Source organism: Balaenoptera musculus, chromosome 9 (genome assembly GCF_009873245.2).
Source record: "Balaenoptera musculus isolate JJ_BM4_2016_0621 chromosome 9, mBalMus1.pri.v3, whole genome shotgun sequence".
Taxonomy (NCBI): domain Eukaryota; kingdom Metazoa; phylum Chordata; class Mammalia; order Artiodactyla; family Balaenopteridae; genus Balaenoptera; species Balaenoptera musculus.
Genome location: NC_045793.1, coordinates 6228445 through 6252925, shown reverse-complemented (window position 1 = coordinate 6252925; position 24481 = coordinate 6228445). Strand labels below are relative to the sequence as shown.

General features: G+C 64.2%; 1 protein-coding gene across 10 annotated transcripts in view; it reads left to right on the top strand.

Moving 5' to 3' along the window:
• AGAP3 (ArfGAP with GTPase domain, ankyrin repeat and PH domain 3) overlaps nt 1–24005 on the top strand; it is a 59699-nt gene extending 35694 nt beyond the window's left edge. For 2 of the 10 annotated variants that reach the window (XM_036864214.1, XM_036864210.1), the window contains exons 8-18: nt 150–308; nt 3786–3878; nt 8426–8530; nt 14935–15103; nt 18084–18203; nt 19746–19883; nt 21570–21724; nt 21808–21898; nt 22077–22299; nt 22897–23152; nt 23306–24005. In XM_036864214.1, the coding sequence (XP_036720109.1) occupies nt 150–308; nt 3786–3878; nt 8426–8530; nt 14935–15103; nt 18084–18203; nt 19746–19883; nt 21570–21724; nt 21808–21898; nt 22077–22299; nt 22897–23152; nt 23306–23512 (1716 nt within the window). In that variant the 3' untranslated portion in view covers nt 23513–24005. Of the gene's footprint in view, nt 1–149; nt 309–2686; nt 3621–3785; nt 3879–8425; nt 8531–14934; nt 15104–18083; nt 18204–18972; nt 19062–19745; nt 19884–21569; nt 21725–21807; nt 21899–22076; nt 22300–22896; nt 23153–23305 lie in introns of those variants that run through there. The other 8 variants (XM_036864216.1, XM_036864215.1, XM_036864217.1 and 5 more) reach the window with 6 other exon arrangements.
• Nucleotides 24006–24481: the final 476 nt, after the last annotated feature.

Here is a 24481-nt window from a genome sequence, read left to right as displayed (position 1 = left end):
CCCTTGGTACCACCTGTAGGAGCTAGTGGCCCCTCTGCTGCCCCACGAGCCCCCGGCCAGGTCTCCGCCCCGCAGGGTTCCCAGCTCCCTCCTGCCGCCCGCCCTGCGCCCCTCCCAGAGCCGCCCTCAGCAGCCCTCTCTGTCCTTAGGCCACGAATGGCGGCAGCAGCGCTTTCAGCGACTACTCATCCTCAGTCCCCTCCACCCCCAGCATCAGCCAGCGGGAGCTGCGCATCGAGACCATCGCTGCCTCCTCCACCCCCACACCCATCCGCAAGCAGTCCAAGCGGCGCTCCAACATCTTCACGGTACGTGCCCGCCCCTCCCGCCTGCCCGGCCGCCTTCACCGAACGGGCAGGGCCGAGCCCCCAGCCCCCGGCCGGGAGGGAGCAGGCAGGACGATGCCACCTGCCGACCTCCATCCCCACTGACGCGCGCCGCTTCCGTCGGCTCCTTACCGGTGCCCCCCGTCCACACCCAGACTCTTCCAGACTGTTCCTCCGAGCCCACGGGGCCGCCCTCCGCGCATCCGCACAGACCCTCCTCCCGGCTGCACACACACACCCTCCCTCTCCCCGACCCCGTAGGGCTTCCTGGCCAGCTTGAGGGATCTCTGGACGCGTCTGCTCTAACTCTGAGGCACCCGTGATTCCGCAGTTGTGGACTGAGGCCCCAAGATTGTTTGCCTGAGGCTACAGGAAGCGTTTGCTGGCAGAGCTAGAACGAACAGGGCCCAGGCCTCCAGTGCACCTGCCCGCTCTTTTCATTCTCCCACGCTTCCCACCCGCTGCTGCCATCGGCCTAACGAAGGCTTAGCCGTCTTTCCCCAGGCCTCCATCTCCTGATTCCTGCCTCGGTCCCCCCACAAGCTCTTCCTCTCCCCCTCCCCACAGACCCCGCCCCCAGGGTCCCGTGCGCCTTCCGCCAATAGGGGCCCAGCCCGTCAGCTCTTAGGTGTCCTGAGCCTGCATCTGACACGCAGTGCCCACCCCCAAACTCACCGTCCAGCTGGGACTTGGCTGGACCATTCCGGGAGTCTTGGGTCAGACACAGGTGGGTGAGCTGCCCGTGTGGACTCTCAGGAGGTCGCCCTGTCCTTCTGCGTCACTCCACCTGCCTCTTTCTGAGCGTCAGGGCTTGGCTGTCAGTCCAACCCACCAGGTCAGGCCCCGGCCAGGCTCTCAGGAACCCCGTCCAGACAGAGCCAGTGCTCCCCAGGCCTCGCCCATTCGTCCTCGCCTCCGCCTGCCCGGCACACTTCTGCCCAGCCTGCCTGCCTCTGTCCGCCCCGTGCCTGCCGCGCGCCCTCCCCGGCCATGCTGACCGACCCCCTCCCTGCTGCCAGTTGCCGCCGCCGTGTGTTACAGCCGCCCCGCCCCCAGCCCCAACCCTGCTTGGACTCGCAGCTCCTCGTCTCCCGTGCACGCCCATTGAGACGCACAGCGCCTTGGGCTGCCTGCTTGTGCCCACACCTCCTGCTGCTGCCGCTGCCGCCGTAGAGCCCGTGGGCGACCTGTGTTTGCAGTGACTGCTATCCATGCCCTCAGCACCTGCTCCCTGACGTCCTGCCTCAGTCACCTGCTCCCTCCCCACCATTCTTCACCTCTCGCCTTCCTCTGCCGCTGGTCCTGCAACACCCCCGGGCACGCGCTCTTCCCTCTGCCGCGCGGGCCCAGGGCCCCGGGCGCCCTCGCCAGCGCCTTCGTGCTCCCCGCGCTCTGCTGCCTGCTCCGCTGAGCTGCTTCCGCCCGCCCGCCCGCCTCGCCGCGCGCGCGTCCTGGGCACAGCCGGCCCCCAGGCCCTTTCATTTTCTCCATCTTCACCGTGGCAACCTTATTTTTTCTTTCCATTGTTTCCATGGTGACCTCACTTGCGCCATTGTCCCCGAGGCAGCCTCAAGACATGTCCGTCTCTAGAGGTGCATCTCGGGACCTCCCCTTCTCATCGTCGCTGCTGGGGCCACCCCCTCACCCTCCTCGTCCTCCCCAGCAGGGCCACGCCTGTTCTGTGGCTGGTGCCCCTGTGACTCTCCCGCTGGACATGGCCGCTGACGTCCCCCGTCTCCCCCATGACTTCATGTACTCGTTGCCACTCTTGCCCTGCCTCCCGTCCTGGGGGGGTGCCCCTCTGGGCTCCCAGGGATCCTCTGGTGGTTGGGGCCTCTCTGCTCGCCAGCCTGGCTGGGACAGCCTGCACCCTGCTCCCCACGACCGGCTCTTCTGTCTGGGGACCCGGTGGAAGCGGGCCCATCCACCTTCCTCCCCCCTGGGCCGAAGGGGCAGAGGCTGTGGCGCTCAGGAGAGGCCCGGGGCAGGCGCTGATGGTGGAGCCACGGGTGGTGGCCCTTGGCCCGGCTCTTCCCGCTCCTTTGGCTGTGCTGCCCCCGCGCTGCAGCTGCGGTCCTTTGCCTCTTCCTTGTGCCCTTGGCTCCTGGCAGCCTGGGTGAGCAGGAGGATGTAGGGCCCGGAGTGGAGAACACTCCCCGCTGAGGTGGACTGCCCGGCCCGGCCCGCCACTGCTGCCGCCATCTCCGCCCCGCCCCGCTCCTCCTCCTCCTCCTCCTCCTCCTCTTCATCCTGCTGCCGCCTCTCCCCAGGCGCCTGGGTCTCTGCCCTCACCAGTGCTGACCGACTATGTGGGGCTTGAGTATAACTTGCCAAAATCTTTATTCTTTCGATATTTGCAGATATGTGCCACTGTTTCCAACTTTTCATCAACAAAAAGGCCTTTCCAACTCCTTCCAAATTAGAAGACCAGGTGGTGACACACAGCACCTCTGGACATTCTCCCCTGTGCGGGGCCGGAGGCGGGCCGGGCCCTGGGACTGCTCTCAGATGAGAAGCGGCCGCCGTGCTCCCCACTCCAGAGACCCACAGGAACCTTTGTAACTAACCCCCACCCCCAGGGAAGGCTAGGAACGCCGGAGCCCGCGGCTGGGGGCTGCCAGGGACCAGCCCCGCTGGACGCGCTGCGCCAGGCTCGCTGCATGGAGAAGAAGGGAGCTCGGCCCACGCCCGGCGCCGGCCAGCGACGAGGCCCAGAGGCCGGGGCGTCCGAGCGCCCGCCCGGCCGGCGGTCCAGCTGCTCCTGGGGGAGCTCCCCCGCCCCTCCCCTCCTCTGCTCCTTCCTGCATGGACTTCTGCCGTTCCTGCTCCGCTCCGGACGCCGCAGCCACGCCGCCGCGCTTGCCTTCCCCTCTCTTGGCCTCCCATTTCCTAGGATCCGCATTCGGGCGGGCTCTGCCCCAGGAGCCCGGCAGGGGCGCAGGGCCTCTTCTGGCCTCTCTCCTCTCTCTCTCCATCCACTGTGCCCCTCGGGCCACGCCGCCGTGCTCGGCGTAATGTGCCATGTGGTGTCTGTGCCGCAGACGGGCCGCTACCCGCTCACTTCTGGACTTCGCTCTCCCTGGTGGTCATGCCCTGTGCTCCCGGCCATGTCCCTCAGCCCCACCGTCCACCTCTCCTCGCCCCTTCCCGTCTCTTACGCCCCAGCCCCCTGGGCTGCGCGCTCCTCACGCCCTCGGTATCTCGTGTCCTTGCTCTTTTGTAAGGGGCGGGCCCGGCCCAGTGACCTGTGCTGCTCTGTATGGTGCCGTGTGTAAGAATAAACCCGTTGGAATACTCGTGGTCTCAGTTCCTTCCCGGTCCCGCCGCCCCGGCCCTGCCCCACGGCTAGGGCCCGCCCAAGGAGGAGGGAGGGCGGGAGGGCTGGCTGGGGATTCCAGGTGGGCTGCTGACCCCGCAGACCCTGGGCCCCTTTAACACTCCTCTTCTGTTCTCTTCCAGTCTCGAAAGGGCGCCGACCTGGACCGGGAGAAAAAAGCCGCCGAGTGCAAGGTGGACAGCATCGGGAGTGGCCGGGCCATCCCCATTAAACAGGTCAGCACTCCCTTCCCCTGGGGCTGGAGAGGAGCTGAGACGAAGCCCAGGAAATGTTAGATGATGGTTCTTTTCGGGGCCTCTGGAAGATGGTGAGAGGCCAGCGCCCTGCCCCTGCCAGGCCTGAATCCTTAACAAGGAGAGTTCTCCTGCTGAGAAGAACTCCCAGCACAGCGGGGAAGGGTGGCGGGAACCCTTACGCTGCCAGTTCCTCCTCGCCACCACAGGGGGGCAGCAGAGAGCCGCCTGCCATCCTCAGCTGCTCTTCGCTGGTGGTGGTTCTGGAGGTGGGCGGCCCTGGAGGAGGGCTTGGTCTCTCTGGCCTCCCTCCCCTCCTCCCAGAAAAAGAAGAGAATTCTCAAAAGAGGAGTACGCGTTGAAGGGCTTACCGAGGGCTGTTCCTACCCTGGGTTCACTGGCCCAGTCTTACTGTGTGAGCCTCTGTTTGTTTGTAAAGACGAAACTTAGTGGAGGGGCCACGTCCTGGTAGGGCCTCTCCCTCACCTCCTTCCTGAGTCACTGCCTGGCAGGGCTGGGCCGCCCGGTATTGGATCCTCCCAGACCTCCTGTTGTGGGTCTCTCTGCTGGAAAAAGACGTTGAGTGATGGAGGGGTCTTTGTGCAGAGTTGATGGTGTGCCGGGCAGGCAGGGCTCTAGAACTGCTGAGCTGGCCTGGTGGTCAGTCCGCTGTACCCACAGGGTGCTGCGCTTGGCCCAGATCTTCTTGGGAGCCGGTGGTTAGAGATGCTGTGTCTACAGGGGCTGTGATGTCCGTTTTTGACCACAGAGGAGACTGGTGTGGCTGGAGCACCTGAGGTCAGCCTGGCCAGGGCCCTGTGGTCAGGTTTGGCTCTCCAGACTGGGGCTCCTGGAGCCTGTAGGTAGTGTGACCAGAATTCTGGTGTTAGGGATGGGGGTTTCTGACCCCACAGTGAAGGTCCATTGGGTTTTGGGAAGGCTTTCGGGGCCCAGGGGACAGAGTGAGGAGCATTGTGTCGCTCCACGCCCTCTGTCTGTGCTTCAGCCCTCCCCTGAAGTGTCACCACGGTGATGGCCAACAGGCACTGCTCTAGTTGGGTCAGCCTGCCCGGGGGCACATGGAGGGCCTGGGAGAATGGCAGTAGGCAGTCTCCTCCCCATCCCTGTGTGTGTTTGGGCACAGAACTGGTCCATAAACCTGCTGATGGTGTGATTGAGTGTCCCTGGGACCATGCTGACCGAGGCCTCCTCACAGGGCCCTCGCCAGGCCAGGCAGGGGAGTGTCACTCCCCGCTTTGGGGCGTGTGCTCTGAGTACACACACATGTGCACGTAAACATTTAACAGATACAACGCTTATCCCCACCCCACCCCTGCCCGTGCTCTGAGATAAGTTAGCCCCAGACGCCCCCTTTCCTGTCTGGGGTCGGTCTGATTTATCTGTTCCCTGAGTCCCCCACGTGGACGGGAAGGCGGGGCTGTGAGGTGGGGGGTGAAGCCCGGCCAAAGGGGTCAGCTAGGGCCCTGGAGTGTCACAGGCCCCCAAACCTCAGGGACACTCCGGAGGAGGAGGCACCAGCCAGGAAGCTGCCCGCTGGAGGCAGGTGCCTAGCCGCGCCGACCTCACGGGGGCTGGGGGCGTGCCTGCCGTTGGGACCGCGTCCTTCCACCACTCTCCCCTCTCCCGGCCAGTGGCCATTCCTTGCGCGCCCCCCTCCCCCCCCCTCCCCGACCCAGGGCCGGGCTAAGCCCTTTCCCGCTCTCCTGTCCCGTTCTTCTCCCCATTCCCTTTCTCCCCTCTCTCCCCCCTCTGCTCCTGCTGGGAGTGGAGATTGCATTTCAGTTGCCATTTGCATTCCCAATCAATCCGGACTCCGCAATTAAGCCGGCTGGCGGAGCTGGGAGGGAGGCGGCGTCGGGAACGGGTCCTCTGGGGGCTGTCGCCTCCGCACCGCTCCCATTCCGCCCCAGATTGCTTCCTGCTCCGCCGTGCGCAGCCGGCCGGCCAGGGAGGGGAGCAGGAACCCCTGGAGCTCGCTCTCCCTCCTCGGAACGGGCTGTGAGCGGGACGGAGGCGCCGGTAGGGCAGGGCAGAAAGGGCCGGGCAGGTGCGAGGCGGGCTGAGCGTGTGGGCGCGGGTCAAGCCCCAGCGGCCGCGATCGCTCCTCCCCCGCCCCGGCGCCCCTCCCACGCCCCACGCCCCCCCCCCCCCCGCCCCGGCGCTCCTCCCACGCCCCCTGCTAACGAGCGTCAGAGCAGCGTCAGAGCATCATTACGCCGTCCGCGGCGCCTGGGCCTCGTGGGCCTCCTCCCGAGAGGGGCCCAGGTGAACGAGGAGAAAGAGTTCTGGGTAGAGCAGGGCTTCTCGCTTACACCGGCCTCCTCGGCATCCTGACTCCTGATTTCCTGCTGGGGGCGGGGGAGGAGGGGGAGGGGCTCTGTAGGTGAGTCCGCGCTCCCTCCCGAGGAGACTGAGGCCCAGACAGTGACACGACTCGCTTGATGTTAAGAGCTAGTTGGTGGCAGAACGGGCACGGAGTCAGGTTTCCCTTTCCCTTGACCAGGAGCCGGGGCTGGACCAGGAGGGAGCCTGGTGAAGATGAAGGGAGAGAGGAGGGAGGGCGGGCTCAGGTGTGAAAGATTTGAGAACAGAGGCCCTTGTGGAACCTTCCATCGAGGCTTGGGGAGCAGGTGGGAAAGGAGAGAGTGAGATGGGGCGCAGGCGAGCCAGCCGTGATGGCCACTCCCAGGGGAGCGGGATGGGCCTGGGCCGCCTTCTCCAGAGTCTGGCCGGCAGTCCTCAGGGCCGTGGTCCACACTCAGGGGAGAGGCAGCGGCTGAACTGTTTCCACGTTCCTGGCCTGTGAGGGGATGGCTGCCACGCCCAGAGGCCGGTCGCCAAGGCTCCTTCGCGGACCACGAAGCAGGGGTCCCGGTGGCCTTCTGGGATGTTCCAGCCAACCTGTTGTCTAGTGAAAGTCCCGTTCACACCCTTGGCCTTCAGAAGCTCTTTGTGAGGAAAAGGGGACCAGGTAGCAGCAGTGTCCTTAGGGGGCCTACGACTCAGGTGGCCTCACTTCCCGCAGCTGCATCTGTCTTTGGGGGCAGGAGGAGGAGGATAGAGGAAGGAAATGGGGGAGCAAGGATGTGAAACACCTGTGGGAAGTGGGACTGGAACGTAGGACCCTTTGTTACCGCCACCTCAGGCCCTGTTGTGGGGAGAGATGGGGCAGGAATCCCAGCCCGGAATCCCAGCCCACCTGTTAATCTCATCCCCCTAGGGCCGAGCCTTCCAGTAGGAAGCCTTAGCGGGGGAGGGGGCCATGGAATCGGGGGTTTACCCCCCACCCTCTCTCACTGTGAGTCTCTTGACCCCCATTTCCGGCTTGTCTGAGGGCAGGGCCCTCCCCTCCTGTAGGAGAGGCCGGCACGGGGGCTCTGGCAGCTCCTTTGCGACCCGCTGGGGACTTGGCGTGCTGCCCGCTCTCGCCCAGCCGGGGCAGTCCCGCTGTGAGGGGGCCGCCCTCCCCAGGAGTTCCGTCCAAGAATGTCCAGGGAGCACTGCCTCTTCTCAGCCCTCCTGAATTTGGGGAGGGGGCCCCACAGGGGTGATGCCGGCCCTGGGGCACCTGCCACCTGTGCACGTCCGTGTCCCATCCCGACCTGAGCTCCATCCTCCGCCATTCTCCTGTGGTGCTGTCTGCTGTTTCCAGGCAAGAGCCAGTGGGTGAGGGACCGTCGGGGGTTATCATCAGGGGAGGGCAGCAGAGGCCGTCTGGGGTGTGGGTGGACGTCTCGTCTGCCTCGGTGAGGTCTACCCCCCACTCGCAGCACCTCCCACAGCCGCCCGGTCTCGGCTGGCTCTTCCCCGCCCCATCCACCAGCTGTTCCCCGAGCGTCTGCTGCATCCCGGGAGTGTCTCGGTGCTGAGGGTGTCGAGGAAGAGCACTCCCAAATCCCTGCCCCTGGGGAGCTCTTGTTCATCCTGATGCCCATCTCACCTCCACGCCCAGTGTCTTATCAGCTCACACGGGAGATTTGGTTGCCGGGCTGTACGGTTGGGTCTTCCCACTGCCTGCCTTGGGGGAGACTGGGCCATTCTGGGGACGGTAGGGGCTTTTCTGCTCTATCTGGGGCTGCCACAGGGGGTGGGAGGCCAGGGCCCTCCTGAGGTCTCTGTGCTGTCGTTCCCCCCATCCCTGGGGACGGCGGGTGGGAGCAGCAATGCCTGGAGGCCATCTGAACCCCCGCCTCCCGTTGCTGACGTAGTTCCACACCCTGGGGGAGAGGACACCCCCCTGCCATGCGACGGTGTCCATGGTAACTGGGGAGGTGGGCTCCAGGCTGCTCCCTGAGGACGGTCAGGGGCAGCCGAGTGCCATAGATGGGTTCATCCGCGTGGCTCTACCTGGTTCAGTTTTAGTCCCGTGTGGCCTCTCCATGCAGATAAGCACAGTGACCCGGGAGGACAGGGGGCGGAGGATGCTGTGACCTGTGGACACCGAGACCTTCTCCATAGCTGTGACGTGCGGGCCTGGCTTCTGTCTCTGATCCAGCCTCTGTCCTCAGGGCATCCTGCTCAAGCGGAGTGGCAAGTCCCTGAACAAGGAATGGAAGAAGAAGTACGTGACCCTGTGTGACAATGGGCTGCTCACCTACCACCCCAGCCTGCACGTGAGTCCGGGGGCTGCGCCTGGGGAAGGCTGGGCGCGGAGGACGGGAAGCGGACGTGTGGAAGGGCTGACTCCAGGGCTGGAGGGAAGCGACCTTAGCTCAAAAAGACCTTTCCTCGAGAAAGGGCCTCGCTTTGGTGGCTTGGGAGCTGCACAGACACTGAAACCCAGGCCCAGGCTGAACACTGCACGAAAGCGCTGAGTCTTGGCTGAGCCCTTTGTGTTTTTTGTTTTTTGGGGTTTTTTTTAAAGGGATGACCTTGTCACTCCCTTTCACTTCTTTTTTTTTTTTTAATATTTTTTTTTTTGGCTACGTTGGATCTTCGTTGCTGCGCGTGGGCTTTCTCTAGTTGCGGCGAGCGGGGGCTACTCTTCCTTGCGGTGCGCGGGCTTCTCACTGCAGTGGCTTCTCTGGTTGCGGAGCACAGGCTCTAGGCATGCGGGCTTCAGTAGTTGTGGCTCGCAGGCTCAGTAGTTGTGGTTCGTGGTCTCTAGAGCGCAGTCTCAGTAGTTGTGGCGCACGGGCTTAGTTGCTCTGCAGCATGTGGGATCTTCCCGGACCAGGGCTCGAACCCGTGTCCCCTGCATTGGCAGGCGGATTCTTAACCACTGTGCCACCAGGGAAGTCCTGCCCGAGCTCTTTGGAGTAAACTCACCCCCGGGGACGGTCACCCCTGGGCTAGGCTGGTGTGCGAGTCAGGTTCTACATCCTACACTCTAGTTGTTTTAAGAGCTGGATTGGGCCCGTTCACATGGAATTGCTCAAGCTGGGGGGGTCGGTGTTGCCAACAGTTGTGTCTCGGGGAGCCACACCATTGGGGTTACGCCTGGGCTCCTGGGGTGATGGGGAGCGAAAGGGCAGTTAAGCCAGGGCTGCTGGGGTGGCGGGCCTGGACAGGCCCCCTTGGGAAGAGGAGCGTCGGGGGCACTGTTGGTAGGGCAGAGGGGTCTGGAAGGGTGTGGCCGATGCCCGGGGAGGGGCTGGGGCGCGGTGACTGTAGCGTGGCCCCCGTGGCAGCTCCCCCACCCTTCCTTCCTCCCCCCCCCTCGCTGCGTGGCTCCAGCACACAGCTGTCACCAGAATCCATCTCTGTCACCACCCCACTGTGGGGCTAATGAGTTCTCCCGTGAAGCCCCTGAAGCGCAGCACGTGGGCTGGCTCCACCCCCGGCCCGGAGGCCCCAGGCCTGCCTCCGAGGGTCCCTCGCCAGCCTTTGAATCTGCACAAGGTGTCAGGGGTCCCCGACCTGAAACGTGCTGGGGTCCGCGGTTCGGCCATAGCTCCATCCTGAGAGCACCACCCAGGACGGCTGAGAAAGCTCACAGGCCTGGTGTGGGCCTTTCCAGTGAGGCCAGAGCCCAGCCTGGCCCTCTGGGTGCCTCTGGACCTGGCCCTTCCCCTCAGCTCGGGACCTCTTACTCCACAGGGCGGGAGCTGGTGCCATGATACTGGGGGTGAGGGGGGTTATAGACGAGGGGCCACGGCCGGGGGACCTTGGGAATTTAGCACAAAGGCTCCTGGGTGCCGTCCTCTCCCCCGTTCTGGCCTCCTCCTCACCCAGGACCTGGTCCCGCTGCTGAGTCCACGCAGGACAAGAGGCAGCAAGGCTACTGGCAGAGCCCTGACGAGAGGCACCGTGTCTTAGGGAGCAGGGAGCGTCCGCGGGTGCAGCGCCCCCAGCCAGAAAGAGCAGGACCGCGGTATTTCGCAGCAGAGAGGGTCTGGGCCCTGCTGGCTTCCAGCGCCCACAGCCCAGGCAGGACACACGGGTCCCCGCCCAGGCACCTCCTGGCTGCTGGGCTGGGAGCTGGCCTGTCTGAGGCCTCTGTTTCCCCACCTGTGTGGCAGTGGCCTTCACCCTCCCCTCTGCTGCATCCTTACCTGTTCCTCCTGCTTCACGCTGCCCGGGCTGGGCGCACTGTGCCCCCTGCTGGTCCCATGGCCCAGAGAGAGGAGAGGGATGGGAGCGCCCCAGAGAGAGGAGGAGAGGGATGGGAGCGCCCCAGAGAGAGGAGGAGAGGGATGGGAGCGGGGTCTCGGCACCGGGAGGAGAGTGCCCGGCGTTGTGTTTGCTTTTGGTTTCGGAAGGGAAGGTAAAGGCCTGAGGAATTGCTGTTTTTACACACAACTTAACAAACTGGAGAACAGAGGCTCGCTGGGGTTTGCCGGTTCATCAGTCACCCAGCCAGTGGCTGGGCTGAGACTTGGCCCACGACTTTGAGCGTCGCCCAGATTTTTCTGTACGTGCCAGGAGCGCCTCCCTTCGGGGCTGCCTGAGAGTCGCTGGAGAGTTACCACTGGGGCAAGTAAGGTGGCTGGGTGGGTGGGGCGGGGGGAGCCGGCAGCCCACGTGCCCGGCCCGGCTGGGCGGCGGACGCTCTCGGAGTCCCGTCCAGCGCTGTGCTGCCCGTGAACTGTGTGTGGCTTAGTGTGTCGGGCCCGGGACAGGGTCTGGCGGCAGGCGCTTCCAGGCTGTCGCTGCTTTCTTGCGAGGTGAATCGAAGAGGCCGCCGGCTCTGCTGGCCCCCGCCGGGCCACAGGACGCGGCGAGGAGGTTGAGAGCGTGGCCTCCCCATCCGTCAGCGCTTCAATGGCTGCCCTCTGGCTCCGGGGTCAAAGTGCACGTCATTCCCCAACTCCCCACATGCTGGATGCCCCGAGCAACCAGCACGCGCAGGTGGCGGCCTCCCTGCCCTCTAGACGCTTCTCTTCTCATTCAGGAGACACGAATCAGATTCGAAACCGTGGTGACAGTGAAAGCACGAGGGAGGCCAAGCCAAGGGTCTCGGTGCGCGGCCCCAGGGGCCTGAGTTCCCTCCCGACAGAGGCTGCTTTGCTCCGACCGCCCCTCGCCGCTCGGTTTCCATCCTTGGTGGCTGCCACACTCCTGTTGCTCACACACCTCCATCCCCCCTTTGCCGTGTTTTCCAACCTGAGCAAGCTTCCCAGCTGCCAGCAGTGAGCAGGGACCCTCCGTCCCCGGAGCTGCCCGCTTCCCTTGGAGGCGCCCTCCTGTTAGGGAGCCGGAGAGGAAGGCCCGTCCGGGAACTCCCGGCCTTGCCCGGCCTTGCCCGGCCTTGCCCAGGAGACCCGAGGGCAGCGGTGCTGGGGACCCGCCTCCCGACGGAGGCCGGGCGGCCTGGCGGGACGGGCCGGGCTGCAGGGGAAGGGCTGGTGGGCAGGCCTCGAGCCTCACGCCCAGCCCCTGCCTAGCCCCAGAGAGCCCGCCACAGCCTCTCCCATTTTGCAGCCGGCGAAGCCATTCACACAATCACCTTCTGTTAATTCTATCTGCAACATCAATTAAATTGTTTGTAGAAACTAATTGAATGTGGCTTAATCACACATCTTAATAGCTTTCCACGCTCTGAACTCGTTGTTAATTCCAGTAATAAAACGAGATGAGAACGCTGGCTGGGTAATTAGCGAGGAGGCTGGGGAAGAAATTGCTGTTTGATGGTGGGTAATAAAGGCAGCCGTGGTGACCGCTCTCCGGAGCAGCCGCTCCCACCGCCACTGCCGAGCCCCCCGTTCTGCTGACGGAGGGAAACGCTGTTGCTCTGCCCCGGACGCCCCGTCCCTGCTGCTGCCTTCTGAGCTCCTGGCCGCACTCTCCCTGGGGCCAGGCTCCGCCTCTGGGCCCGGGCCTGCAGCTGGCCGGGTGCTGGCCTGCTCCCCGCACCCCCCGAGCAACCAGTGCCCGTCCGAGGTGGTCGGGGATGCTGAGGGCCGGTGCTTTCCCCTGACGTTGGTTGCTGGCTCCTTGGCCCTGAACGGAGCCCCTCCGTGTGGCTCTTTTTCTTGGCCTGGGGTCAGCTTCTCCCGCCGTGTCCCAGCCTGGTTATCCCAGGGCTGTCGTGGGGCCTGAAAACTGTTGCAGCTGCTGTGACCTCCTTGTGAACTAGAGCAGCCCAAGCTCCTCCCCCAGGAAAGGGACTGCAGCTGTGCCTTCGGCCCAGCCAGCTGTTGACAGTCGTCTGGAGCCGCTGAGCTAGATGTGACTGTGTGCAGGGTCCTGGGTGCGTGCGGAAGCCGAGTCGGTGGGCTGTTGGGCCTGGAGTGAGGAGGGCCAGGACGGTGGAGTCACACGCTGGATACTGGGCCGAGAGCAAGGCCAAAGGGCCAGCGGCCCCTGGGTGGGGCGGGCCAAGTTTGCTGGAGAAGGGACCAGGGGGGCGGAGCCCTGGCAGCGCTCAGCAGAGCGGGGGTGAGAGGTCGTTGGCGGGGAGGGGGTCCTCCCGTGGGTGGAGCCCGCCCTCACCGACTTCTCAGTGATGTTGTTCTGTGCTTCTGAGACATGAAGCAGACCCCTCGGAGCGGAGGCTGCCTGAGGCCAGGCACCCGGCACTGTCCCTCACGCAGGACCAGGCGGTGGCAGGAGGGCACGGGCGCAGCGCAAAGCTGCAGGGAAAGGAGCTCCTCCCCTCCGGCTGGCTATGCCCTTGTTGTCTGTCTGAAGGGCCATCTGCCTGTGAAGGTGTCAGAGCCGCTTGGAGAATAAAGAGTGAGTACAGGCCCGGCCAGGCCTCCGGGAGCCGGGCTTGACTGGCGAGGCCAGCGTGCCAGCATCGGTGGTGCCCCGTCCTCCCCACGGGCCTCCTGGTAGTCCTGCCACTGGCCCTCACGCTGGTCCCTCGATGACGCGCCCTGCGGTGAACTCCAGCCCGACGCAGAAGTGCGGGAGCAGGGCTGGTGCTGGGTGCTGTCTCCTTGTTCTCACTTCTCTTCACGACGGGAAACTCCCACGTTCTCTTGGCTCCTTAGGGCCAGGTGACCCCTTTCTACTTGATGTCCTCTCGGTCATTCACAGAGTGAGGGCAGCCCCTGAGCACCTCGCCAGCCCGCCCTGGCCCTGCTTCCCAACAGGCAGCACTCCCCATCGGCTCTTTTAAGCAGAGGACATTGTCCCTTTTCCCTGAAGCCAAAAGTTGAGAAGGTAGGAGGACACCTGGGTGACAAGGAGTGATGCTCCAAGTGGGTAGGGTGAGAGGGGTGGGGCCTGGAAGGACACGAAGACTCCATTGAGCTAGACGCTCAGGGAAGCGCCCTGGATGCAAAACATCCCAGAGGCTCTCTTGAGGGAGGAGAGGCGCCCGTCCCCAGTCTGACTGGTGGAATTCCGTCCAAAGTTAAATTGGTGCCCCTGGCCCAGCTTCTGCCCCCGGGAAGGAGCTTTTGCCACATTTTATGGAGGACATTTGCTGGGAACTGCCCCGGAACTCACTGGTGCCAGGGGCAGGGAAGCAGGAGTCAGCAGCCTGGAAGGAGAGATCAGAAGCAGCAGGGAGAGCGGGGCCCAGGCCCGGCGGGGTTTACAGCAGCCAGAGGGCGGGCAGGGCTGTGCTCTGTATCACCCACCTCCCGCGCCCCAGGCCGAGGTCGAGACAGCGGATGGTGGGGCTCAGCAGCCAGTGGCTCCCACTCTCAGGGTCCCTCCCCACTCGTCCACTTCCAGGGCCCTCTCGGTACTGACTTGAAGGCAGGGTTTGCTCCTGGGCCGAGGAGGAAGCTTGCCTTCCCTGCAGAGCCTTGGGCACCTGAAAAGCCTGGGCTTGAATCTGGCTCTGTCACCTGCTGATTGTGTGGCCTGGGGCAGGTTAACCTTTGTCAGTCTCAGTTTCTTCACCCGCAACGTGGGCATAGTAACACTGTCCTCCTAGTGGTTGTGACGATTCCGTGAGGCGGTGTATGAGATGTAGATGCGATACACAGCTGTGGTTCAGTGGACGCCTGGCACGCGGCTGGGCGGGCGATGTGATGTTGTCAGTGGTTGTTACTCTTCTGCCGTTGGGATACTCACTGGTATCTGTGGAACCGTGGACTTGTCTCAATATCCCGAAGAACAGCGAAAAGAATCAAAGGCTTCCCTTTAACTGTTCAACAGATATTTATCGTCAGGTGCCAGTCTAAGGACTGGGGGCTGTTCTAGGCTTTATAAGTTCTCAGAGTCCCAAGTGGTGGTGGGAGCTTCTGAAAAGAAGGCTGAAGTCCTTGATGACCAGCCACCCGGGGCCCGGGGCAACCCAGGCGTCCACATCCCACGGAGCCTGGCGGTGCCTCTCCTCGGCCATATGCCCTCTCTCCCTAAATCCCATCTTGGTTCAGTACTTGGCCTCCTTTGCGTTGCCCCCTGAGCCGTCTTCCCTAAAGGAGCCCCGAGCCTCAGCTCTTGGCTCTCGACCCTCTGTCGCCCCTGCCGCGCTCCCGGCTGAGCCCCGCACCGAGCCGCACGCGGGCAGCCTTGGAGGTGTGCTGTGCGCGCCACAGAACTCGGGCTGTCCCCCTCCTCCCCCCCCCAGCAGCACGGGGGAGAGACCCAGGAGTTGGGAGGGTCAGAGATGAGGTGCTGCCGAAGAGTGACCTGTCCTAACGAGTCTTCCTCTGTCTTGTCCACGTGGCCTTAGGATTACATGCAGAACATCCACGGCAAGGAGATTGACCTGCTGCGGACCACGGTCAAAGTGCCAGGGAAGCGCCTGCCCCGAGCCACGCCGGCCACGGCCCCTGGCACCAGCCCCCGCGCCAACGGGTTGGCCTTGGAGCGGAGTAGCGCACAGCTGGGTGGGGGAACAGGTGAGGGGGCTGCTGAGGTGGGAGGGGGGCGTGTGGCTGCCGTGGCCTCGTCTGTCTGGGAGAGCGGGGCGCGCCGTGACGGGCCCCGGAAGGGAGGCGTGTGGGGCTGCACCCCTCCCCAGCCGGGTCCTCAGGGCTCCAAACACGCCGGCCACCCGGTGTCTTGCTTCGGGATCAGCTCAGCCGAGCGCAGTCGCCAAAACGCTGCCCTCGTGGGGTTAGTAGAGGTGGCGGCCAGTGGACCGCCTGGCAGATTAGAATGGGGACAGATAGCCTCGTGCTGACAGGTGGCACCAGCGTCTGGAGCCGAGGCAGGTGATGGTGGGGACGCCGGGGCCCTCTGGCACCAGGGCCACATCTCAGTCAAGTTTGCCGAATGGGCTGGGAGGGAGGCGGGAGGGGACAGAGCTGCCTGGGGCGAACCTGCTAACCGTCCTCAGGTCTGCAGTGAGAGGCGGTGGGGGGGGGGGGGTCTTTGCTCAGAGAAGACTGAGTTCAGAGAGAAGCTGGAGGCCGAGCGGCCTCTGCCCCGAGTCCAGAAGCGGCGGAGCTTCCTGAGCGCGCTCCTTGTTGGAGGTGAGAGGCCGGCACCCCGCCCTGCCGCGTGTGCCACCACTGCCCCCCGTCTGGAGGCGCTGCGAGGGGCAGGTGGCGGGCACTGACCCCACTGGCGCAGGGGTGCCGGGTGCAGTAGATCCGAAGTCGAGATTATCCTCCCCATGTTGTGGATGAGGAAACAAAGGTTCGGAGAGGTTAAATAACTTGTCTGTAAAATCCCACAGGAAGTGGTGGAGCTGGGTTTGAACCTGCGCGTGCCTGACTTGGGAAGCTATGTTCTGTCCTCTAAGCCCTTGAATTAGACAGAGAGCGAGCTAGTGGACGGAGGGAAGGAAGGAAGGAAGCTAAGGACAGAAAGGCAAGAAAGATGGGTAGGGCGCCGGGAGCCGCCCGTGGGGCTGCACTTGGGGGCGGGGAGGTGGGTCTGGTGGAAATAGGCCACCGTGGTCCGGTCCTGGGTGTTCTGCGCCGGGCAGGGGCAGGGGTGGGGCCGCTGGGGAAGGGAAGGGCCGGGGCGGGGCTGGGGACCTCCCGGAGCTGCCTGTGGACTGGCTTGGGGTTTCTCAGATGACACCAGAGGGAGCAGGAAGCGTGAGTGGATGGAAGGGGAGCCTTTGCTTGCAGGCAGGCAGCAAGGGGAGAGCTAGCTGTTCCCTCGGAGGGAGGGAAGGCCTAAGACACTCTGTCCTGTCACATTCCTGGTCCCTGAAGACCTTCACCTGGGGAGCGGGAGTGGCACGTGGAGAAGGGGGTGCGCGGCACACTCACCCACGCAACTGCCAGTACCCGCAAACGCTCGCGACGTCCCCGGAACACATGGCCAGGCGCCACCCGAGCCGCGTCCCCTCCGCCGTGCACCGACCTCGCACACGCTCACACATGTCTCCGCTCACCGGGCGATGTTAACATCTCATTATCTTTGTTACTGTAATTACATTATCCGCTGCTTTATGCAGAATTATTCTCCGAGGACTAATTGATGGCTCCATGTTTAATTCATTAATCATTGGCATCAAATTCGACAATTACAGTGCACACTGATTGTGGGATTGCAGGCGTAATGAGGGGAGAATTAACAAAGAAAAGGGAAAGCACTTTCCCTCCCTCGGGTTTTGGGTTGGGGGGCTTGGGGAGGAACTTGGGCCTGTGCTGTCTTTGGGTGGGGCTGGGGGTGGGGAGTAAGATCTGGAACCCGGGGGAGATGGAAGCAGGTGAGGGGTGGCGAGAAGCACAGCATCTGAGAAGTTAGGACCCGAGGCTGCTCCCCTGGAAGGTTTCCTGACGGGGGTCGGTGCGGGGGGACCCCAAAAAAGGCTAAGTTTGCAGGGACCTGTTAGGCAGAGTGGGAGGGGGCTGGCACGGGTGCCACACGTATGTTAACGAGCACTTACTGTGTGTCTGGTCCTGCCTGGGGTGTTATGACAGATACAAGAGAAACACAAAACCCGCCCCCACCATTCAGTCTCGTGCTGTCCTCGGAGCATCGGGGACGTCTGGCCTGTTCCTTTACCTTCTAGTGGCTTCCGCGCACATCTTCCTGTCCCTTGGCTTCCAGAAACTTGACCCTTGTGCTTGCGGGGCTGGTCCGGGGGGGCCTGGTGTTGGCCCTCGCCCCTCCCTCCGGCTTGTTCAGCTTCAGGGTCCGTCTCTGCCTGTCACTAACGCCGGGCACCCGGCCAGCTGCCCAGCGTTCAGTGCAGACCTCCCTCGGCTGTGGCCTTCTGGCCTCAGGCCCCACCCTGTCTCAGGTCAGCTGAGGTGAGAGGGCAGTGTCGCTGTCCGCGGCCGGCCCTGAGGCCCGGGGGCCGTTGCCACCATCTCCCCACGGGTGACTCGGGCCCGGGGAGGGCGCGCACTGCCGGCCCCGCCGCCCCGGGCTTGGCGCTCCTGGAGCCTTCGGTTCCCCTGGCTCTGCTGTTCTTCCCCGATGGGAAACGAAAGATTAATTTTCTCCAGCCCCACAGGATAATTACTAATACTAATTAGACATAATTACTTGAATTTGATACACTTATTCCTCGTCAGAATGGCAGCAAAGCTGAGGCACAGCAAATGGCATACGTGGCCTGGAACGGGGTTCGGGGCCTGGCCAGGAGGGGCAGGGGCTGGGATAGTGGGGGAGCAGCTCGGCAGTGATGGGGGGACTGTCCCACTCACCCAACTTCTGGCTCCCGATCACAGGGAGGGGACAGAGGCATGGACCCTGGAGACAAGGGGGGGGGGTGTGAAGTCTGGGCCCATGGGAGGCCTCCGGTTCTCCAGTGATCCTGGCCCGGTGCCTGGTGAATCCAGGAGCCCCTCATCCTGGGTCAGTATCCTGCTGGAATTTCTCAAGCTCTACCCTTAGCTGTACTTTCAGGAAAGTCTATGGGTGCCCTTCCCCCGGCCTCCTCTCCCAGTCTGACCCTTCCCACCCCCCCAGGTGCCCCCCACTCGGCCAGCAGCCCAGCCTGGGCTGGCCCGCGCCCAGAGGGGCTGCACCAGCGCTCCTGCTCCGTTTCCAGCGCCGACCAGTGGAGTGAGGCCGCTGCCCTGCCCCCAGGTATGCAGGACCCGGTGAAGCCGCAGAGGAGGGCAGCCCGGGAGGCCGAGATGGGGAAGGGGGCCCGGCGGCGGAGCCCTCCAGGGCTTGTGGCAGAGCCAGCGCCACGCCTGGGGCATGGAGTTGGGGTAGCTGCCCCTGTGGTGCCCGCAGGCCCGCGCCAGCGGCTGGCGCTAGAGACCCTCCCTCTGCAGCTCCCCGCCGCCCACCGCTGTCCCCAGGCGGCGCTGGCGGCTCCCGCGTCCCCATCAGCCCCCCGCGCAGCCGGCTCATCAGCCTCTCCGCGGGGGGCACGGGGAAGCGGCGGAGTGGGGAGGTCGGAGGCCGGGGGCTTGAAACACGTTCCGAAGGCGGCAGCTAGCCCGCGTGGAGAGGGGGTCCCCGCAGACAGGATCAGGGAGCTGTCCGGAGACGTGGTTTCTCCCCCGCGCTGCCCCTCGGTAGGCTGAGGCCCCACCCAGTCTAGGGGGTCGAGAACTCTCCCTTCCCACCTCCGCCTGCTCTCCTTGGCCTCGTCGTCGTCTTCCCCTCACTTCTTCCCCCGCCCGCCTCTTCGGCGAGCACCTCCATGCTCTCTCCTCACTCACCCGTAGCCCCACATCCATCAGCAGTCCTGAAGGCTAGAGGGAAATGGGCGCCGCCCTCCCCTCCTCTCCTAAGTGAGGGTGTGAGAGGGAGGAGACTCCCTGGGGACCGGGCACACCCGCTGCTCCCACGTCCCTCCTGCTGGGCAGCAGCGCGTTAGCTCTCCTCCTGACTTGCCTCCCAGAGACCCTGCCCCGGCCCGCATCCCAGCAGAAGCGCGGAGCCCGGCCTGAGCTCTGACAACAGGAAGCAGCTGGGCACCCGCAGCCCCGGGTCTGCGCCACCTCCCCTGCCCGGCCCAGGCCGCCCGGGGGTGGATGTGGAGGCCTTAGAGGGCAGCCGGGGGCCCTTCCCGGGGTCACCGTCCTGCGGCCTGTGCTGGCCTTGGTGGGGCCCCTCTGTTGAGTCTGGCAGGCGGAAGGCAGGGAGGGAGGGCGCGTGTCTGCCTCTAATGAAGTTTGACATTTAGTGGTGAGCGCCGGGCGGGGTGTGGGAGACGGGAGCTTGATTAGCGCGCTCTAATTGACAGTAATTAGGCAGCTCCCTGATTGTTTCTAATTCTGCTATTAATTGTGAGGAGCGGGGAGTGTGATTGAGGATAAATTTGGTGCGGAGCTGCCGGGTCTCCAGCTCCCTTTGAGTGCGTTCCCCCGGCCGCCTTCCGCCCTCCAGGCTGCAGAAGCCGGTTCCCTCCTCCCCTTCGCTCTGCCCTGCCTGCGGTTCCTACACGCTCCTCTCCACCCTCCCTTCCTCCAAGGCCGGGGGCGCCTTGGGGTCGGGACTCTGTGGGCAGACCCCTCCCGGGGTGCGGACGGGGCGGGAGTGCCCCCCCTTCCCCCCACCCCGCCCCGCTTGGGCCACCCAGCTGCAGTTCAGGGTGGAGCCCCCAGCACCCAGGGCAGGGCCTGTGCTAGCCCCCTCCCCTCTCCCCACACTTCTCCACCTCTCCCTCACCAGCCAGTGGCCCAGCTGAGGTGCTCAGTTCCAGCCCCAAGCTGGAGCCTCCCCCATCTCCCCACTCCAACCGGAAGAAGCACCGGAGGAAAAAGAGCACCGGGACCCCCCGACCAGACGGCCCCGGCAGTGCTGCTGAAGGTTAGGGGGACCCCCAAGGGAAACCGGGGCACAGGAGGTGGGCAGCGGGACTTGGGGATAGTGCCTGAAGAGGCACACCCTTTTTTCTGTATTAGCTTAAGCACTTTCTAATAATGACTTCCAGTAAAAGCAGCTCCACAACTTTTGGTCATCTCAACCTGGTATCTTAGAAAAGCTCTTGCTTCTGCCTAACTTAAACCCTTCCTGTGAAAACGTGAGCTTCTTTTATTCTTACGGAAGGTAAAAGACAGCAGGCTTCTCCTCCCGCAGCTCTTCCAAGGTGGTGCGGGCAGGACCTATGTTTTCTGTGTCTCTTGTATCACCCTTTGAGTTTAAGCAGCGCTGGGCGCAAAATAGGTGCTTCATACGCTTGTGTGTTTGGCTGAGCCTCTCCTTAGTCTTCTTTAGGCTGAGGAATTCCAGCTCCTCAGGTATTGTTCCATAGGTCCTTTCTCATAATCCCTTATTAATCATAGCGCTGCTTCTCTGATGTTCCCCAGAGTATCTTCAAAATGTGCCTCTTCTCAGTGGTTGGAGTGTCTTTGCTCCTGAATAAGGTTAACCTACATCGATGCACAGTTGCTGGTTTCTACTCTGATGGTCGGGGTTAGGGGCGTGGCTAGGTGGGGGAGATCATCTCTAAGGGAAGGAGCCACCTTTCCCAGCCAACCGGTGATACAGGGGTGCTCAGCGCTCACGGCACGGGGTGCACCTGTACCAGGGAACTGAGCCCCACAGACTGTCACCGTTATGTAGTTCAAAGATGGTTGGAAGCAAGGTGAGGTGGAATGGTGGAGCTTGGGGAAAGAAAGGTACCAGTTTCTCTACGAAGACAGTTCTGTTAAGGGCGCCTTAGAGCAGGAGCCCGCCAGGAGGACTTCCCTTGGCAGGTGGGGGTGGTGGTGGGCGGGGAGGGCATGTTCAGTGTCACTGGGGCAGGAGGCTGCCCCGGCAGGACGTGTGGTCTCACTTGGGCCTCCTCACGTGCACCTGCCTCTCCAGCCCCACGACACACTCGCACTGCTTGTTAGGAACTGTTCACCCACGGGGCGGTGACCATCGGGAAGGAGATCCACGTGACTGTCTCCTGGGGGGCCTGGGGGAGCAGAGCTGGGAACAGCTTCACCACACTGCTTGGGACGTGTCTGTCACTGCAGATGTCCTGAGGTTCCTATCTGCTCACACATCCGCGTTCGTCTGTGGAGGAAACCTCTCCTCCTCTCCCCATCCCCTTGCCCTCCCTGCCTGCCTGTGCCAGGGTAGCGGGGGAGGGGCCCGGCTCCCAGGAGCCCCACGCTGACGCCGTCAGGAATATTGGGTTTAATGAGCTGCAAAATGAGGCGGCTGCAGCTGACATGTACGGATGGTGCCCACCCCCGCCTTCGCCGCCCCCCCAGCACTGTCTCCTAACGCCCCATCACATCCTTCTCCAGATACTCAGCTCTGCTTTCCAGACCCATTCCCAGCAGTGCCAGGGATGCCAGATCCTCGCTTCCCCACCTTTTTCACCCAGGCTCCGCAGGTGGCTAGGATGGAGGTCTGGGGGCTCCACACGGCTCTCTGCCCCCTACTGCCCGCAAGGTGCCCTGGAGAGAGTGGTCCTCGAGGCTGGGTGGCGTGTCCCTGCACGTGCGTGCCGACAGGGGCCCTCTGCCCTCACGCCGGTGCGTGTCCCTGTGCCCACAGAGGCCGAGGAGTCGTTCGAGTTTGTGGTGGTGTCCCTCACCGGGCAGACGTGGCACTTCGAGGCCTCGACGGCGGAGGAGCGGGAGCTGTGGGTGCAGAGCGTGCAGGCCCAGATCCTCGCCAGCCTGCAGGGCTGCCGCAGCGCCAAGGACAAGGTTGGCCCAGACGCCCGGGTGGGGTGGGGTCCCAGGTCGGCCTCGCGCCTGACCAGCCACCCCTGCCTCTCCCCCCGAGGCAGACTCGACTGGGGAACCAGAATGCGGCTCTGGCTGTGCAGGCCGTGCGCACCGTTCGTGGCAACAGCTTCTGCATTGACTGCGAGGCCCCCAGTGAGTGCCGGGCCGGCGGGGCCGGGCTTGGGGGTGGCTTAGAGGAAGCGCGACCAGCTTCACGGAGGAAGCTCTGCAAGCGGCTTCTCGCAGGCCGGGAACCGCGGTGGGGAGGGCTTTCCTGGTGGTCTCGCTCTGGTTGCCCGGGGGCTTCATCTTGCTTCCTCTCCGCACCTAGATCCAGACTGGGCCAGCCTGAACCTGGGCGCCCTGATGTGCATCGAGTGCTCGGGGACCCACCGGCATCTGGGGGCTCACCTGTCCCGGGTCCGCTCCCTCGACCTCGATGACTGGCCACCTGAGCTGCTGGCCGTCATGACCGCGATGGGCAATGCCCTGGCCAACAGTGTCTGGGAGGGGGCCTTGGATGGCTACGCGAAGCCAGGGCCCGACGCCTGCAGGTGAGGGCGGGGGCCCCGGCGCTGGCCGGCAAGGGAGGGGACGTGGGCGCTCCTGCCCGGTGGGGAGGACTGGGGGCGGGGCCGGGCAGCTGTGACAGGGCTGGAAGGGTTAATTAAAACCCGCCGTTTGCTCTGCTCGGCAGTGGGCCCCTGGGGGTGCCCCTCCCCCTCCTGTCACTCAGCGCCTCACAACAACGGGCCCTTTCTCAGCGTTATCAGCAGGTCAGGGGGCCGGCGCGAGGCGCATGCGCAGGGCCCTATCGCTCTGTGGCGCGAAGGCCACGGCCTGAGCTCTGAGATGGGGAGAATGGGTGGTAGATAGGGTCGTGCGTGGGCCCCCAGTGCAGGCCCCCGCCTCCTTTGTTCCTGCAGGGCCAGATAAGCTGCACCCGAGCCCGAGCCCTGCCGGGAATCTTCCTGCCCTCTCGGCCCCCAGGGGCCTCCCCGGAGTTCTCTTCCGCTTCTTCCACACCCTGTGCGCCGCCCGCTGCCCCCGACCCCCCTGGGGCCCTGAGGCTCGCCTCTGCGCCGACGCCGTGTCTCCCTGCTGCCCCCTCGCCCCCCTGACCCCCGGCCCGGCCCTTCCTGTGCTCGCAGAGAGGAGAAGGAGCGCTGGATCCGGGCCAAGTACGAGCAGAAGCTCTTCCTGGCCCCGCTGCCCAGCTCGGATGTGCCGCTGGGGCAGCAGCTGCTGCGCGCGGTGGTGGAAGACGACCTGCGGCTGCTGGTGATGCTTCTGGCCCACGGGTCCAAGGAGGAGGTGAACGAGACCTACGGGGACGGGGACGGGCGCACCGCCCTGCATCTCTCCAGCGCCATGGCCAACGTCGTCTTCACACAGCTGCTCATCTGGGTGAGTCGGGGCTCCCGCCCCGCAGGTGCCCCTCACCTCCCTGACGGCCTTCTCACCCCAGCCCTCTGAGGGCCGCCTCTCCTTTCTCTCCCCGGGAACCCACACCTTTCCCGCCGTGTCCCGCCAACCGTGGAAACGTGCTTTCTTCTGCAGTACGGGGTGGACGTGAGGAGCCGGGACGCCCGGGGCCTGACCCCGCTGGCCTATGCTCGCCGGGCCGGCAGCCAGGAGTGTGCAGACATCCTGATCCAGCATGGCTGCCCCGCGGAGGGCTGCAGCCTAGCCCCGACCCCCAGCAGAGAGCCTGCCAACGGCACCAGCGCCTCCGCTGAGCTGCACCGAAGCCCTAGTCTCCTGTAAGGCCCAGGAAGAGGGCAGAGGGGCCAGAAGGACTCCAGGGCGTGGGGACCCACCCCCCTACAGGCGCTGGGAGAAACAAAGACACAGAGACTGAGAAGCAGGGACGTGCAGAGAGGAAGGAGACGAGGGAAACGGGAAGAGTCAAAGGGAAGAACTAAAGGGGAGAGACAGACAGAAGGATGAGAGGAGACGCCGGGCTTGGAGCTGCAGCAGAGGGGTCGGAGGTGTCTGGCCCCTGCCCTCCGGTGCCACTGAAAAGGGACAGGACCCTTTGGAGGTACTGTGAGGAGAGGGGAGCAGGACCTCGCCCTCCTCCAGAGTCCTACCTTCTCATGCCAGCCCCCCGTGAGCCTTCTCCTAAAACGGAGCCTGGGTGGGGCAGACGTTGGGGGGTGACCTGCGAGTCCCATGTAAATGTGTACATTGGAATATTTATGTTTGTGTACATATTTGGTGTGTGTCAGATGTGCCAATAAACCAGACCGTGTGTGTGGCCTTCGTCTCCCCTCTCATCTCCCTGCCGTTCCGAAAATGCCCCTCTCATCTCTCTCTTCTTCTTTGTCCCTGTCTTCTTTGCTGTACTTTACTTTAGGGTACCCCATCCACCCACCCACCCCATCCAGGAGGCAGGCTGGAGGCTAGGTAACCCCCAGCCTCCTACGTGCGTTTCTCTCAGCCCTCTCTTGCCAGGGGCGTAGTTGAGTTTGTCAGCAGCACCGGCAGTGAACCCTGCCAGGAGGAGAGACGAGCTCCGTGCTCCCCACTCGAAGCTTCCTGCTGCTTCCCCCCTGCCCTGCCGCCTCCACCCTCAGAATGGCTTTCTGTTGGTCTCCTCATTTTCATCAGTATTCTGTCCAGTGACCTCACACCACAGCTGTGCTGCCCAGAGTTCACCCACAGAGAGGGCAGGAGCCCTGTCCCCCTTCCTAGGCGTCTGGGAACCAGCCCCACAGCCAGAGGTTCAGGGAG